The following is an 18,230-nucleotide window of genomic DNA, read 5'->3' on the forward strand; positions in this document are numbered from 1 at the left end:
TAATTGGAGTTGCACATCGATTCATATTCAAAAGGAAAGTAATTCTCTCCCTCAATGAATCTTCGTTCAAAAGAAGACAACTATCAAATATTGGGTACAAAAATGCAAGTAATTAGTGAAAGCATGCCAAGCATTAACCTTAACCATAATTGAGCACAAACCACATATTACAAAACCAGGATGATTTCTGGCATACTTGAAAAGGAAAGGGCCAAATACAACAGAAAAGAAATACATTCAAGCTTCTCACTAAACATGGCTCAAGCACCCGATCATCGTTTCAATCCAAACCTGCCCTACAAGGGCATACCATGATCATTGTTTCAATCCAAACCTACCCAACAAGGGCATACCATGTGTCCATCGTAACAGAAAAGTAGCATTTACAAAGCATGAACTGCAATAATAAGTTACTTTTTCTCCTAAACAAAATTGTTACTAAAATGGAACAAAAGATCCCTAACATAGAGCAATACAAGCTAAGATAGTCAACTGTCATATACACAAAATCAGTCCTCATCTATCCCTGCAAGCTTATCTCTCTTACTAGGGCCACCTGCTGGTTTTGCTATTATAATCTGCAAGATAGTCAAAGCACTATCAACAACCTTTTTTTTTTAATGAAGGTATTAAACATTAAATAGGCTGCAATCAGATTTTCTATTTACTATCAAGCCTTCTGCACTGAAGCCATATTCATTATAAAAGTTCAACATTTCCCAAAATTAACTTTCAATTTTATTTTATTTTTTCAAGTTAAAATCTAACATTTGCGACCGTTTCTTTGAGTTATAAAGGAGTTTGTGTTCTGAGTACACACGAGCATACATGCATCTATCTTTGAAAAAGGACTTCGCAAAAAGTATAAAATTAAATAAATAGAATAGAATAGAATAGTCATCTAATTCATAAAGCCTCGACTTTATTTATTTATTTTAAACTGTTTAGCATTTTTTTTTCTATTTTGGCCTCAAAGATGCAATCAGGGATTTAAAGATGTAGTTCATACCAAATTTGGGTACTTCAAAATTAGGAAAATTATTGACAAATACGTAGTTACTAGTTACCTGATCTACTCGTAGAACAGTGCAGGCAACATCTGCAGCATACTTGAGAGCAAAGAACCTGCAACAAACAGCCCAAGAAAGAAGATTGATACCTATATCTCATACGAAACAACTTCCTGGCCAACTTAAACATATTGATTTCAATAAATTCATGAAACATAACTATCTAAAGTTCATAAAATACCCAAAATGTTTGAAGTCGAGATGTTTCCAAGTTACTATTTATCACTTACCCAAACAAATCCTCACTTATTCCCGAATGTTATAATTTGTAAAAATCCTAAATGCAAACCATCAATACTATTTGTAAAACAAATAAAAAATAAAAAGGTTGGCATTGTCACTCTATTATCCTCTAGAAACCAACCATTTACTAAAAAAGAAAAATAAGAAACCTTTCGTAGTGGATATGTGGCTTAACTATTTACACAAATGGAATATAATAAAGAAAATAACTGAATGATTGGGTCCCATGGTGAATAAAGGCTTTCAACACAAGGATGTAGCTGTTAGACCACCAAATCATGAACTAAATTTTTTACATCATATATGCATAACCTCCTAGCCCAATTAGCCAGCCAATGGACTTCAAAACGCACCACAATCCTCAAGACACCCATGCCAGTAAGTCACAGTTTGATACAGAAAATCAACAGAAAGGATACCAATAAGATGAACCATTCATTTACGCAACAGGAACTAATTGGCTATCAAAACCACCAAAAATGGGATTACTAATAAAAGCTTCCACTACAAACAAATTCTAGATCCAAAATTAATGTAAAAAAAGTTCAGAACCAAAATTGCATCAAACATCACAGCTGTAACAACATTCAATGTATTGAGAACTTTCACATAAAAGCATGAACTGTTACAAGACAAAGAGCAGCTTACTTAGTTAAGTGGAGGTCCCAAATATTAAGAGTTGACACATCTTTGCAACGGCCTTCCTCCAAGTCGAGGCCAACTTTGGTATTTCCTGATGCATGTTTAGCATATAGAGAAGATATGATCTCCATTGCATTAAGCTCAGCATTTTCAGCTAGCGTTTTAGGCACCATCTCAAAGCTTTCGGCAAATTTTGCTATAGCATACTGATCCAATCTGCAAAACCATTGTTTCTTTAGTGGGTTATTGCACTACTGCCCAATCATTGAAGTAAAATATATGGACTAGTTGGGTTCGACATACCGCAAGATCAAAGGTTTGCAAATTGTTGTTTTTAATTGAGTTAATCAGTTTGGTGCTATTTTCTGCTGTTCTGCAAAACACTATATGCAACCAAACCAACCCAGACTAGTCGATTAGATTCAGGTCAGTTTTTCAATTAAAAATTTCCAGTCCTGGTAAATCCTAGGTTTTGAGCCAAATTAAGATTTCTATTGATTACAGTAACAGAATGAGGCATATCCACTGACTGTATTCTTGTTCGTGTTCCGGTTGTTAATTGCATATGTAGGCAGCGATGAAAAATAACAAATAAATACAAAGAAGAAACGAGCATTTGAGATGCATCATTGAACAAAAGCTGGGGCAAGATTGAATTGAAGGCACAAAAGCTGCATCATAGATGAAAATTACATAAGAATCAAATAGATTACTGTCTGGCAAAGGCACATAAAAAAGCCTTCAACAAAATCTCAAAGACCAGTGGCAGTCTGTTACAAGAACTCGAGGGCCTCTCTTAAGACGGCACACTACCATCGAGAGACGGAAGAAGAGTTCATTAAAAAAAATTCCACTCTAAACTCTCACTCCGCATCCTAAAGAAGTACACACAACTTAAAAGTTACATTTTAATCATGTATTCAGATCTTCAACTGACAACCAAAGCTTTGTAACTAGTGATTTTCAAAATTCAATCCTTGCAGAATTGAAATCTAAAACATGCTTTTCATCTGTAGACAACAAAAGATTACTAACTCAGAGCAATACAAACGAGATAGTTAAACTGTGACACAGAAAAAGTTAGTCCTCATCCATCCCTGCAGGCTGATCTCTCCTACTTGGGCCACCTGCTGGTTTTGCCATTATAATCTGCAACACAGAGAGTTTTGTCAACATAATTATTTATGATTTAAATGATAATCAACATCACATATTCTTGCAATTAGATAAATTAATTTTAACACTTAATTGATGCTAATCATCAAACCAACTTTCATGTTCTGACAAAAACAAAACAGCTATTATGTCTTTTTTTTTAGTCTTGTTTTATCAAGAGCAAAATCACTGAAAAGCGGCCCAACTTATATCCAATCAGTCATGCTAAAGGGGGTATTTCTAGCAGAAGATATATTAGCAATACATTTGAAAGTCATAAATCCTTGTCTCGCAATTTCAAAATCCCTCGCTGTTCAATTCTTTGTAAAATAGAGGTACGCCCAACCCTACATCAATCTTAATAAAGAATTATACCTACTGCAGTGACACTATATTTAACAAATTCTGCATTTCCCAAAGGAACTTCAAAAAAATATCATATTTGCTTCCATTGTTTGAAGTATTGGTACGAGTTTCATAGGTTTCTTATTTTAATCCAAACAAAAGCTCAAAGACGAGTTTAAAACCAGATGCACTTAGTATTTCAGTTTTCCCTCTGGTCTGAATGATTCAGTTCGAAATTAAAGTTGGGTACTCCAAAAGTTGGAAAACCCAATAGTTATTAGTTACTTACTTGATCTACTCGTAGAACAGTGCAGGCAGCATCTGCAGCATATTTGAGAGCAAAAAACCTGTAGCAAACATCCCAAGAAAGATCAGGCCAAAAAGAAACAAAGAGCCCAACATAAAATGTGATGCCTCTATCCTATATAACACAATTTTTTAACCCAAAGTTTACTTATAAATCACAGTAATTTCAAAAAGAACATTGAATTCAAATAGATGAGTGAAAAACAACTATTTACAATTAATAAAACATCTGATGTGTATGAGTTTGAGATATGAACAACGCTTGGCTTACATGTCGTTATTCCTCCTTAACTGAATCTTCACTTATTGAAAAAGTTTCATATGGATGTAACTCATACGAAAATCCAGAATGAGAATACATCCACTAAATTGATAGAGGACGTTAAAAAGGTTAGAATCGTTGCTGCATTATCCTCAAGAAACCAACCATTTCTTGAAACCAAAACATAAATAAAGCTTTCAAAATGGATATATAGCTACATCTATATACACAAACAGAATAATGAAGGGAAAAAACACTGAATAACTGGGTTCCATGGAGCAAAGGATTTTGGCAAAGATATGAATTACCACAAATCATGGACTTCAGGCCAAAAAACAAAAATACAAATCATGGACTAGATTAAATATTACAAATGTAGACAACTGCCTAATTATGCCTATTATCCATATTACAACTTCACCACAATACCCCCTCACAAAGCTAAATTAAATTGCACTTTGATATATAACATCAACAGAAGGATACACGCACCAATCAAATGAACCACTAATAGAAGCAGCAGGAAATCATTGGCTAGCAAAACCTCTAGAAAGGGCATGGGAATTAAAAGAGTCCTCTACCAAATAAATAAATAAATAATTCTTGACCCAAATTTAATGTACAAAACTTAATCTCATTACACCAAAATCAAATCAAGCATCATAGTTGTAACAACATACAATGTAATGAAAACTTCCACACAAAAAATAAATAAATCATTACAAGACAAAGAAAAGCTTACTTAGTTATGTGGAGGTCCCAAACATTTAGAGCTGACACGTCTCTGCAAACACCGTCTTCCAAGTCAATGCCAACTTTGGTATTTCCTGATGCATGCTCAGCATAGAGGGACGATATGATCTCCATTGCATTACGCCCAGCATTCTCAGCGAGAGTTTTAGGCACCATCTCAAAACTTTCGGCAAATTTTGCTATAGCATACTGATCCAATCTACAAAACCATTCTTTCTTTAGTTTGTTATTTCACTCATGCCCAATCGTGACCTATGACTGGACACACACACACAAAATTAAAAATTTAAGTTCCGATAGTTGGTGTAGGCCTCCAGATTCTACTTTATGTTTTCAGGTACAACATCACATGCATATTATGAAAACCAACAATTCAGATCAATATCAAAGAACTCTAAATGATTCAAATCAAAGAAGTTCACAATTACCTATCCCAACCGCACCTTTTTTGGACAAGAACATCCATGATATATCCATTTCTTTCTTTTGTTCTTTTTAGTGCTAGGAAATTGTGTTAAATAACCCACACACTAGATCTTGTTCTTTGATGTAACTGACGGCAATAGACTAAACTAGCAAATATTAGAAAACTTAGAAACACACAAGAATTATACCGTTTCGGCAGAACTTTTGCCTACGTCCAGTTGTGATTTCTCTAGGTAGAGAAATCACCACTCCTTTGATTAATAATAGAGATTACAGAACTTTTGCAACCCTAGAACTAATCTCAAAACTCTCGGCTGTCTCTGGCTGTTTTTCCTGCTGTAAAATAAGCCCCGCCGCACCCTATTTATAGATATAGAGTTGGCTTGCATGTCCCAAGGCTGATTGAATTCCTATTCCTAAGTGGATTAGGAAATTACACTTATCCAAATCCTAATAGACTTCTAGAAATCCAAACCTAAATTGAATAAGGAAAACTGAAATTCTTTCCTAATCCCTCTAGGACAAGAATTGGTATACCTCTAATTTTCCTAAAACAATCCTAAACCAACTAGGACATATTTGACGAGCCAAAATCCTAACAAATTGCTCCATTATGTGTTACCTAAGTTTGATCATTTAAAACTGTAAAACGGGTGTCCCTCTCTAGTTGGGTTGTAATACCCATGATGCTTCTTTAAGGCATTTTCTAGGAAATTTATTTGGATACCATTTTAATTTTTTATACATCTTGTATACTTCAATTTACCCCATACCACAATTTCAATAAAATTCCTTATATGATATGTATTCCTTATACTCCAAAGAATCTTGCATAGCAATTTCCCCCTCTTTTGAGGATATATCTTTGTTATTGTTGATAATTTCTCTGACTGTACCTTAAAATTTTCATAGAATCAAGCAAAAATATATAATAGTGGTGAAAGTTAGGCATATTGCATACACATTGTGTAAATCACTTAAAATGAATGAATTCAAAAGCAGAGACAATTTACCCTGTTTCTTTAAAAGAGAATTCCTTCAGTCTCCTAGCTAACTCAATTTCAGTTGCCGCAGCTCCAGGAACAATACGGCTATCCTTGCACATTGCCTGAAAATGAAATGCATTAAGATAGTAAGATATCGATGACACCTGATCGAAGAATTATATTAAAAGTTCCAGAGAACCATATGCTAACAACAACTTCAGAGGTAAAACAAACCCAGCCTAGAAAGACATACAAACTTATAAATGTGCCTTATAAATTACCTTGTAAGTGTTCACTCCATCATCAACTGCTCTTTCAAGGTCATCTAATATACTGTCAGTACTTCCTCGTAGAAGCACAGTGGATACAGAGTTGCCACCTTCTTCATTCTTCACAACAGTGACCTACATATTGGACACGTTAACAAGAAATAAGAAAAACAAATGAGGCATGAATAAGCAAATTTCTAGAGAAAATACAGTCTAAGGAAACATTTCTTAGCATACCCTAACACCAGCGATTTCCTCCACCGAGACAGAGTCAACATATCCCAGATCATCTGGGTTAGGCTGGCCAAGCTTCAACTGTTACACAAATACAAAGTGTATTAAGAAGCACTCGATAAGTTACACATAAAATATCAAATTCTTGTAAAATTACCATGGCCATGGCACCAGTTGTGCGGCAAAATCGTCTCAATTCAAATTTTGAACTGATTTTCAGCACCATGAGCCTAGAATCAAGAACTAAAAAGTTAAAACACTAAAGGAGTTCAAGGATCTCTAAAAGAGATATAAATACCCTTAAATGGGTAGTACATAGTGAAAGTGTCTGCCTAAACTCATAAGTCCCAGTATATGCTACAATTACAACATTACTGCATACACACAGGATAAACGCACAGGGGTCGAAAAAAGTTTAACGAAAAAAAAAAGCCATTGAAACTTACTTGTAACGCTCACAAAAATGTAGTGCCATCTCTCCTACTGCTGCTCCACTGACAATTACTTTGGCACCTGAATCTGCAACTGCTTTGATGAGCTCCTCAACTTTAGCTTCTTCAGTTTTTGCATAATTTTCTAGCTACGGGATGACCAAGAAACCACTTATTAGCTAATAACAGATCAACCACATTAAACCTAACGATGCAAATAAATTAAACAGGTAGGCAAAGATAATTTCCAACATCCAAGCCAAACAAGAAAGGAAGATCAACTTTAATATACCGAGACTAATAGTAACAGACATCAGATACCCAGAAAAAAGGTCAAAGCATTTTAAAACAAAACCGGTTAGACTAGTTATGCAAAAACCAGAGAATTCAAGCACCATTCAATTCAAACATATTTACCAAGAATCAATTTCCTGAAATGAAAAATAAATAATGAGGATAATAATTTAAAAAACGTTGCAAAGGAAGTTGTAGGGGAGAATGGTTTTACAATTGCCTGCATGAACAGAAGAGTTTCCAAGTTGTAATCTGCAGATCTAAGATATAAAGCTGAACATTCCCTACATACTAAGCAGGCTCGATCATACATTAGGTTACACTGCTTATCAGAGTTTTAGGACCCACGTCAACCTTTTCTTTATGAGAAAGAACCAATGTCCACGTAACACTGGTTTAACAGAAAAACCAAACTTACACATGTAGACATACAGATATATCATTATATAGGTACACGAGTCTGATCCTTAAACATGATCTCGCAGTTCAAGAGGTGACATTCAAACAATGTGGCAAAAAGTAAAATGCTTGCTTCAAGGCCCAAAACCCAAAGCTTAATTATAAATCCTAAAGCCCTAAAACCCAACAATTTAGCCTAGAGTACTAATAAACCATGTTGTACTTGTAACAGGGAAAAGAACTATTAAAAAAACCTATAAGGTTAAGGGTATATATGATATATTTATAGGTACATGCACCTTGGACGCATGTATCTAGTACCTTATCAATGAAATGTTGAAGAATCAGTACTAAACACAGAATGTAGAACATTTTACCAGGTTACCAGACGTTAAAAATCCTCATCTCCAATGGGTCTAGAGTTTACTACAATTTCAATCACAAACCAGGAGATTTTAATTGATTTCATAAAAAATTAGTCACCCTGATTTGTAAGTACACTGATATCATGGTTAAGCTAAAAGCTTCGGTTAGGAATCCATAATAAGAAGAGTGGATTCCCTCTTGAAGAAATCATTGAGAGCAGAAAGTAAATGTTATTCTGCGCTTGCTTTTAGAACTAAAAAAGGATCCTTGCTCCAAAACTACAAGTTATCCAACAAACGCGAAACACAGTATCAACACAGAAGTAATACTAGCCAGCAATCAATTCACAACTAGCTCAAGTGCTACGGACCTAAAGACAAGAATAGTAAAACACAAACACATTCCAGTAATATAGTAATAAAAGTTAAAATTACAGAGTTTTAAATCAAAATTTGAGTCCACAAGACATACATATCTAATATCGAAAGAACCATACAAAATGGCCATACTATCACAGAAAATGGTAAATCACATTAGAAGACATCTTTAATGTTTCATGTACAGCCCTTTTACAGAAGACAAAGGGGAAATTAAAAAGCAATAACAAGAACCAATAGATTAGAAATAAATTAAACCGTATGAAACTTATGCATATGTGGCAAAATTTAAATAGTTGCACACAGAATAAGCTTTCAAGAAACTGCCACTAAATCTGACCTTATGGTGTAACCTTATGGAATCAGTTGCATATAACCACAAACACACACACACACACAGAGGGAGGGAGAGGGAGGCGAGCACTTTAGTCTCCTGCTATATATACAACATAGAAGACTTCTCTCTATAATAACTTCAACACAGAGAGAACCTTCCTCTTCAACAATTACCTGGTCAGCAGAATGAATTAGGACAGTTCCTTTGGTCTCCGTTGCAGAGGTATCAACGCCACTAACAAACACAGCAACCTGAAAAGGTATAACAGAATATTAAAGCTGAGAAACCTGAACCTTTTCAAAAATATATTTAGACCACATAACATGGCTAAAGGGTTCTTATAATAAAATATTGCAACTGGATCACACAATTAAAAACAGATGTGATCAAGTACAAAGTTAAACAGAAGCGCATTGCAAGTTAAACAGCACAAGAACACTTAAAAGTTAGTCAATATTCTTCATATCAGCAATTCAAAATATTATTAACAATTTTAACTCACAAAACCCAATCTAGTTTAATAATTCAAAAAATCGAGAAATGAAACATTTAAAGAACACTTTTAACAGATATATGTACAATCCATGAAGCACAAATCACGAAATTTATCTGCTATATATAAGTTAAATAACAAATACAAATGAAACCAAAAAACTACTCTTGGTTATATCACCATAATTCCCCTTAGAGCCACTTTAAGTATATACAAATTTTTTTTTACCATATTACCACATAATAAGAAACCATAAATCTGTACTAAGCTTGAAAAATTATTGAAACGCTTGTGATGATAAGTGAACGTCCACCAATCTATTATATGTTGAGTTTTCAATGGTACATTTTACCGTTTTGCCTTATTTTGACACAATCTTCCCGCTACTAGAAACAAAGAACAGGTACTTCAAATTTGTGGAAATCGGTATCAACAAAAGAAAGGACCCAAAAAATAAACAATGTTAGCCTTTGTAATGCTCAAGTCACATGCATATAGAAAAGCAAAAATCTAAATAATCAAAGGTATAGTGCAGTCCTCTGAACTTCAATATATGAAGAGCTGCACGTCATGACCAGAAGGCTGCTGCACATTTTGAGTATAGCTTATTATTGAAGACTATATGCCTAAAATTAGTGTTTTCAAGGTAAGATCATGAAATCAGAAACCGTAATCATCACTGTTATGTGGTACATAATCATCCAATATTCATGCCATCATTTGTTCTGATTCCAAACGTTTGAAGTATGACAACCTTTTTTTTTTTTTTGGAAATCGAAACATGACAACTTGGGAAGAGGGCATTGTATGGTACACAGCAGACCAACACCTATCCTATCCTAACTGGTATTTGCTTTGATTAATTATCATCACTTCTACATCATAACAAGTCAACAAACCCACCATTTCCATAGATTTTTCTTACATCATACTATCTAACACAAGCAAAGAGGAACTCAATATAGGCAGCTGGCACTGGCGATCACAGACCAACTTGATGACATATAAAGGTAACAAAAAGGCATGATAATCATGCTCATTTTCCTGTTATAATCATTGCATATCTTCTTCCTCACACCTAATATTTCATGCTGCAAGTTTCAATAAAGTACACTCCCATCCATCATTTACAAGAAATTTGATATTAGATTCAAAATAATACCCACAGGAACCAGTAAATTGTGTCTTTATAACAAAAGCCAAAGGTAAAGAATACTGAACCACTCACAAAATGGTGCTAAAAGACTCAAAGTAATTAGAGAAAGTTGACCAAAAAGTAATTTGCGAAAGACTAAATCTGCCAAAGACCATGAACAAAAAGAGCACATCATTTAATGCTATAGCATACATATGTTATGAAAAAGTTAAAATACATAACATAAAAAACTGCTAACCTTGGCCTTCTCCATTCGCTTTATACTTCCCACGGCATCAGTTTTCAACACCATGCCTCGAACTACTGTACAATTATGCAAACCCCCTCCCACAATCTTTGCAACACGTACATTATCCACATTAAAGTTTGCTGGGTTCTTGGGACATACTTGTATGCATGCCTATATTGTCCAATCAAAGAGTTACTATTAGAATTTGCTTACAAAAGTGACATGCTATTCTTCTTTTCTTTTCCTTTTCTTTGCTTCTAAATAGCTGGGTAGCTGACATAGAAAATAAGCAATAACAAATAAGGGCATGCAAGTTATAATTACATCTGCGACAAGTGAGGATAAGATATCTTCTTGTCCGAATTGCTTGCTGGCAACAGCAGCTTTCATTCTACAAACCACTTCTTCTTTGTTGCGAACATCCATTTTCTCAGAACCTTCCTCAACCAGTTCATCTAAGATTTCAATAGTCTGAAATATCCCAAAAATAAAAAATAATAATCAGAACGGAAGAATTTCAATAAACCCAAATGGGTAAACAATCAGCAAATCATTTGAATAACCTTTGTGATAGCTTTATTGTATCCACTAATGATCTCACTTGGGTGCAGGCCCATCCTTATAAGCTCCTCTGCGTTTTGCAGGAGCTCCCCAGCAAAAGAAATGGTCAGATTAGCACCGTCACCGATTTCTTCTTGTTGAGCCCTGCCTGCCAAAACCAACAGCTTGGCAGCAGGATGCTGAACCTCAAGCTCATTGACAATGGTGGCAGCATCATTTGTCACAAAGAGCTTGTCCAAATGATTGATTACCATCTTATTCATACCTGAGCAGTAATGAAGAGAAACAAATTTTAAAAAATTAACTGATTTCAAATCTGATCAACTGAGACTGTGAGTTTTAGAGTAAGAAAGACATACCATTGGGACCCAGAGAAGTTCGTGTGATGGTAGAGAGTTGCTTGCAGGCATCGATGTTCTTCACCACTGCTTCGTCCAAGCCGGAGAGGTGCTTGTGCCCCTCCTTCAGCATCGACTGTATACCGTAGGGCTGCATTGCGAACTACTTATTTCTCTCTGTTTTCACCAAAACCCTAACCCTAAACCTCTCCTGCCTGCAACTAAAAGCGCTTTTCGTTTTCGAAACAGACAGCGCGGAGCTCCTTCCCTTTTCAAAAATAACACCTCCAACCTTTTCCAAAGAACTTTACTGAGCATTCCAGCAAGGGCCCAAGGGGAGGGCTAAGGGGGGCAAATCCAAAATGTTGTTTCCAGCAACAAAATTCTGCCAGGCGAGGAGTGGGGCCCAGCAAACTAGGCTGGCCCGAGCTCCGCTCTTGTTTTGGCTGATGTCAGCACACTAACTTTGTCCTTTTACTTTCATTTATTTTTATATTACTCCATTTACTTAAGTTTATAATGTAAATAAGGAAGTACTCCCATTTGGATTCAAATAAAAATACTAGAAAATCAAATTCCCACTAAATCAAAATATGAAAAATCGGTTTTAGTGCAAAATATGATTTAGGCTAAAAATGATGGCTCATTAAGTCAATATATACTTCATATTAAAATCCCATAAAATCACTTTTTCTTATTTGATGTGTAAGGAATAAAAGCCGCCAAAAATTATCTTGAGAAAATGATTATTCCGAAAAACCATTTTTCATACTTAGCCAATATTGCACCTCCACTAAAAAAATTCTGGGTCCGCCAATGTCTATAAATACCAACCAATACTCTTCACTTTTAACACCAAGTCCTCATACTTTTTTTTTTTTATAAATACCAACCAATACAACTAATAAAATAAAATATTATCCGAAAATATTATCCAAAATGAATAGTATTGACACGTAGGAATTCAAAAATCTTATCAGGAAATATTATCCAAATTAATTGTTTAAGTAAACAAAGTTGTGAAAAAAAAAATGAATAGTATTTGCCATGACAAGCCTAAACTGCTGGAAACACACTTTGCTGGGGGAGACTAGAGCAACCATTATTTACGTGAATAGTAACTGTCCTAGGGCTCCTTGCCATGGCAAGGGACTAACTGGTGAAAATGCTCTAAGAAGCCCTTGGGCTGGTGATGGAGGTTGATAATCAGGGTTGAAACTTGGAATGCCAACCCATAATTAATATCACAAAACGTTACTAAGGTTTACGAAACTATAAAATTGCATCCTTAATATTTTTTTATGTCATTCGTAGTCCTCAAGGTTAGTATGTGTACTCACAAATGGTTCATGCCGTTAGGTTCCATAAAAAACTATGTTAGTTTGCTAACATGGCGCATAATATATATCACAAAACATTTTTGAGGTTCACACATCTATCACAAATGGTCCCTGCGAATTTTTCTTTTTTTCATTTAAAATTCATAAAATTTTGGTTTTTTTTTTAATTTTATGAATTTTAAATTATTTAAAAATATATATTATATTTTAAATACATGTGACACTATATTATTGGAGATGTGTGCTCCACATATATGCCACATCAACAAAATAATGGAGTTTTTAAAAAATAATTTAAAATTCATAAAATTTAAAAATGAAAAAACCAAGGGTTTAGAGATCATAAATGGTCCTCAAGGTTTAAATCCTTCTATAAATGGTTTTTTTATTTTTAAATTTTATGAATTTTTAATTATTTTTTTAAAACTCCATTACTTTGTTGATGTGGCATATATGTGGAGCCCATCTCCAATAATATTGTGTTACGTGTATTTAAACTCAATATATATTTTTAAATAATTTAAAAAAGAAAACCAAAATTTTATGAATTTTAAATAAATAAATAAATAAATCGTGGGACCATTTGTGAGAGGTGCGTGAACCTAAGAGATGTTTTGTGATATATATATATATATGCCACATCAGCAAACTAACGGAATTTTTGACGAAACCTAATAGCAGAAACCATTTGTGAACACACATCCTAAGCTTAAAGACCATGAATGACACAAAAAAAAAACATTAAGGATGCAATCTGATAGTTTCGTAAATCAACGGTGAATCCTATGCCAGTGAATCGTGTAGCAGCGTCTCATTCAATACAAACGGTCAGGGACATGGGAATAATTTTGAATCTCGAACAATTCTTCACAACCTTTCAACATTGTTGATTGTTGAAAGATTTTTTGCCTTGGCCAATGACATCGAATCACATTTGTGCTTGAATAATCTATAATAAAAAAAACAAATTGGAAATCCAAGAAAATATCAAAAAAATATGACATTAAATTTAATAAAACATCAATTACAAAAATTTTACCTCGTTGCCAAGATTTTCGCCGCTTCGAACGTTGATACTCGCCATTGCCAATGCATCTCTCTATTTCCCAAACTCTTTATTCAAAAAATTTCACCTACTAGCCAAGGCCATATTCGTACGAGGAAAACCCGATCTTTCACAAAGTTCTCCATGAATTTTTCTCCTCATATGAGATAACTTCATCTCATTGTCTGTGATCGGGCAATGACCAACTTGGACACAACACTCACACAACAAAACATCTTCCATGGTTTTCCATAAGCCTCCGGCTTCGATTGAAGAGGTCATTTATATTTTTACATAAATGAAATTTAGTAGTAGATAATTTGGTGTAGAAAATGAATAATATTGGAATGAGAAGGATTCGTATGAAGAATTGGTGTGAAAAGTAAATAATATTGGTGGGTATTTATATATATAAAAAATTCAAAATTTTTGGTACTTTTGTCAATTTTTATGCCATTGGATAGAAGTGGAAGAATGGATTGGACACCCCAAGTAGCGCCACGTGGATTTTATCCGTTTGGGGAAAGTAGGCGCTGACGTCACCACAAAAATTCAAAATATTTTTTTACCGTTGGTGTGCGTGATGTGCGCGATCCCTGCGTGTACGTCACACGGTAATGGTAAAAAAATATGATTTCTTGCGCTAACGCCGTCATCGGTGACGTCATAGCCCTCAGGCAAAAGGGTGGGCTGATTTTGCCTTGGGCCTTGCCCGGGTTGGTGGAGCCCATCTCTTTGCCCTGGCAAGAATGGGGCGCTGGAAACACGAATGAAGGCCTAGGGGGCCTCTTGCCCGGGCTAGGGCATCCCGCTAGAAATGCTCTAACATGACCCGATAAATAATTCATAACATGCACAAATTTTACTCAGATCAACCCGCACAATAAAAAAATCGGGTCAAATTCGAGTCAGTCCACCAAGCTAAGATTAATAAATGGATAGGTGTGAGGCAAACTATTTGTTAGCTTACTCAACTCATTTTGTGTCAACCCGTCACATTTAAAATGTTTAATTTTGTTAGTTTAAACATAAGATGTATAACATAATACATGCAATATAATAATAATAATGTTAAACTCCAATTTAATAAGTCAATCAATGTAAACTCATAACTATTGCTTATATATATATATATATATATATATGTGTGTGTGTGTATAATAAACTTTTTCTTAAATAAATAATATTCTAAACTACTCTATTCTCTAGAGACAGGGACTTGAACTTGTGTGCTAGAGTGTGAGCACATTGCCTAACCCACATATGCATAAACACTAAACATCTTGTTTTTTAATAATTTAATCACATTATTTTTTTAATTTCAACACTATATTCATCTATCTACTATCTTAGATTAGAACATAAATAACGAATACTCAAATCATTAACCGCATTGAATTAACATAAAGAAAATCAAACTTTGTCGATTATAAACTATTTATTACCGAAATATTAGGCCTAGAAAAATGGTCTAAGCCCGATGGGCAAGTCCGAATTCAGTCATATTTTTTGGGCTATGAGTTGGTCCAATATGATATTGTGGACAAGCTTAGGTTAGCCCGTTGTGTAAAGGGCATGGCCTGATCCTTGATTTGTAAGCCCATGGGCAGCCCGGCCTCACCCGATATTATAATTAATCAATTACCATTAATTAAAATTATATTTAAGGATATTATAGGATAACTATTAAATTATGAAAGTGATGTCTCAATTATTATACTGTGGAATTATTGATAAGTCCTTGTAAGACCATAATGTACCCTAAGCCTCATGTTATGCCTACCATGTTGTCTCCTATATAGGTTTTTTTTTTTTTTTTTTTTTTTCAATTCACTTGGGAGGGAAAGGGGAGTAATATATTGGATTGCCTCAAAATTGTCTTCTAGGTGAATTGAACCTGAGTGCACTTTGGGGGGAGGGGAGAGTTTGACCCACTTTTTCATTATGGTGCCACCCCATGTGCTTTTCCTATATTTGTTTATACAAGATCATCTCATAAGGCAATGGCTCCAATATAATTAACATAAGTGAAGATGGCACATTACCTGTTTTAGAGAGGCTGGCGGCAACAAATTTTAAAAGGCCATATTAACTGAAATGACTTCAAACTTCAATTAGACCAAAAACAAAAAACAAAAAAAAGAAAGACTTCAACCTTCAAAGGCAAGGTTGTTGTATAAAAACATACATTAATGAGTTTCATAACACGAGAGTCTGACACTTTTTTCTTGAAACAATTTGCAATCTTAATTTTTAGGGTTAAAAACAATTTTGGTCATTGGGGTTTGACCCGATTTTAATTTTGGTCACCTCACTTTTAATTTTCTGATTTTGGTCATCACATTTTGCATCATTAACAAATCAAGTACAATTGAGAATTCCATTAGTTAAGACGCATGTGGTGCGTGCATGCATGGGTATTATTACCCTTTCGCCTAAGCCCCTTAATCATAAAACCATCCTCGCGCACGACTTTTCCCCAAAAAGACGTTAGGATTCTAAAATTTGGGGAAAAGGCTGGTCGATTTCGGGGTATAGGGTTCGATTCAGATTCAATCGATGAAGATTTGATAGGCAAAGTCACAATTTGAATGGGAATCATCAATTTCATGTAGGAATTCATCCATTTTCAAGGTAATTTCTTGTTTGATTTGGTTTTATGTCGATTTCAGTTTCTAAATTGTCCTATTTCTTTTATTTTTTTTCATTTCAGTTCGTACAATGAGCTGCATTTCTTGTAGTTTGTAGATGTCTACTTCATCTTCTCATGAATTGAGGTGCCCTTTATATGGAGCTAAAATGAAATTAATTCTATCAACTACAGAACAACATTACCATAAATATTTCTGGAAGTGTACAAGGAAATATGCAAGGCATGGTCTTGAATCAGTTTTATTTTATGATATGGATATTGTGGTTATGCAAAGTGGTTGTATTATGTAGGGAGGTATTGGATGCAAAGGTTTTGTATGGTGTGATGATGTTACAACACAAAAGGGAGGGAAGATATCATCTTTAGAGACTTGCAATGGATGGAAAACAATGGTAGCAAGGACGTGGTGTTTCAATTTATGCAACTACAAGTTGGAGATGTTTTGAATATGCTGAAAGGAATAAAAGAGATGTTGTTGATCATTTGTATCTTGATTGCTGTCAATGTGGTTTTCAATTTAGTTTAAAAAAATGAGGTGCTTAGATGGTGCTTCAATTTGGGTAAAGGCATGTTTTGGTTGTAACATTCTGCTCAAATGTTTTGGTTGTAACACTGTGATCAAAATTTAGGGAAAGACATGTCTCAGAGGTTGTAAATTTCTAGTTATGAAATGAAAACATTTAGCTCTTGTTTTGGTTGTTACATTCTTTGACTCAAATGAAATGAAATAGAATGGAAACATACACATGGTGCAATACACAAACCAACATACACATGCTGATTTACACAAACTTGGTCATGATTCACAAAATAAGCCAAAATACAGTGTCTTTAGAAATAATATACACATGCTGCAATACACAAACTTTGTCATGATTCACAAACTTTACCAAGGAAATTTCAATTTTTCTCATTTTTGTTTGATTTTGTTCATTTAATCCCTTTATTTACATGAAGGGCAATACAGATGAATTATGAGGAATTAAGAGTAATATGTTTTGTAATTTGGTGGGTATAATGTGATTGAGAAGTCTGGGTTACTTGAGACAAGTAGTAGTAGTTCAGTAAGCAATGTAATTTGAGACTAGTAGACCAGTAGCAGTAGTTCAATAAGCCTGAGCTACTTAAGACCAGTGAGTGTAATGTAATGTAATTTGGTGGGAAAATAATGTAATTTGTTTTGAGTTTTATTAGTAAGTGATAGTTTATTGTAATTTGTTTTGAGTTTTTTTTGTACTGTGGTATGAATGGAAATCAGTAGCAGATCTTAGATCATATCTTGTTAATTGGATATCAAATGGTGACATACTGATAAGCATCACACCAAAAACAGGTTATAACCATATCTTGTTCATTGGATACGAAAAACAGGTTACAAAAACAAGTTATTCTTGTTCATGCCATATCAAATGGTTACATCTCAATACCTGATCAATATAAGCATCACACCGAAAATAGGTTCCAACCATCACATTACATATCAAATAGTCAATTGCATCTAAGTGCCTGACTCAAAAACC

The 18,230-nt window shown here is 34.4% G+C and overlaps 2 protein-coding genes across 2 annotated transcripts; both read right to left on the reverse strand.

The window, feature by feature from the left end:
• Positions 1 to 111: 111 nt before the first annotated feature.
• On the reverse strand, positions 112 to 2,277 carry LOC148917809 (T-complex protein 1 subunit theta-like). Its single transcript, XM_089051197.1, has 3 exons — positions 1,962 to 2,277; positions 1,068 to 1,125; positions 112 to 578 (listed from the first exon to the last, which is right to left on the reverse strand). Exons 1-3 carry the CDS (start codon positions 2,126 to 2,128, stop codon positions 510 to 512), a joined length of 294 nt encoding a protein of 97 aa, XP_088907323.1. The 5' UTR covers positions 2,129 to 2,277; the 3' UTR covers positions 112 to 509.
• A 367-nt stretch (positions 2,278 to 2,644) lies between these two features.
• On the reverse strand, positions 2,645 to 12,063 carry LOC103328327 (T-complex protein 1 subunit theta-like). Its single transcript, XM_008230718.3, has 13 exons — positions 11,694 to 12,063; positions 11,337 to 11,599; positions 11,098 to 11,244; positions 10,783 to 10,944; positions 9,069 to 9,146; positions 7,138 to 7,271; positions 6,849 to 6,921; positions 6,695 to 6,772; positions 6,470 to 6,592; positions 6,216 to 6,310; positions 4,766 to 4,975; positions 3,745 to 3,802; positions 2,645 to 3,104 (listed from the first exon to the last, which is right to left on the reverse strand). The coding sequence occupies exons 1-13, from the start codon at positions 11,827 to 11,829 to the stop codon at positions 3,036 to 3,038; spliced, it is 1,626 nt and encodes a 541-aa protein (XP_008228940.2). The 5' UTR covers positions 11,830 to 12,063; the 3' UTR covers positions 2,645 to 3,035.
• Between the last annotated feature and the right edge of the window lie 6,167 nt (positions 12,064 to 18,230).

This window comes from Prunus mume, linkage group LG4 (assembly GCF_029339155.1).
Source record: "Prunus mume cultivar Tortuosa linkage group LG4, ASM2933915v1, whole genome shotgun sequence".
In the NCBI taxonomy this organism is placed as follows: Eukaryota; Viridiplantae; Streptophyta; class Magnoliopsida; order Rosales; family Rosaceae; genus Prunus; species Prunus mume.

Bases quoted from the DNA above. Each gene is read 5' to 3' on its own strand.
- LOC148917809 (XM_089051197.1), bottom strand. From the start codon at position 2,128: ATGGTGCCTAAAACGCTAGCTGAAAATGCTGAGCTTAATGCAATGGAG. The intron at 1,126-1,961 runs GTAAGCTGCTCT...TGTTTGTTGCAG, and splicing joins TGGGACCTCCACTTAACTAA to GTTCTTTGCTCTCAAGTATG. The intron at 579-1,067 runs GTAACTAGTAAC...ACTATCTTGCAG, and splicing joins CTGTTCTACGAGTAGATCAG to ATTATAATAGCAAAACCAGC.
- LOC103328327 (XM_008230718.3), bottom strand. From the start codon at position 11,829: ATGCAGCCCTACGGTATACAGTCGATGCTGAAGGAGGGGCACAAGCAC. The intron at 4,976-6,215 runs GTAAATTGTCTC...ATGGTTTTGTAG, and splicing joins TTCTCTTTTAAAGAAACAGG to ATTGGATCAGTATGCTATAG. The intron at 3,105-3,744 runs GTAAGTAACTAA...TCTGTGTTGCAG, and splicing joins CTGTTCTACGAGTAGATCAA to ATTATAATGGCAAAACCAGC.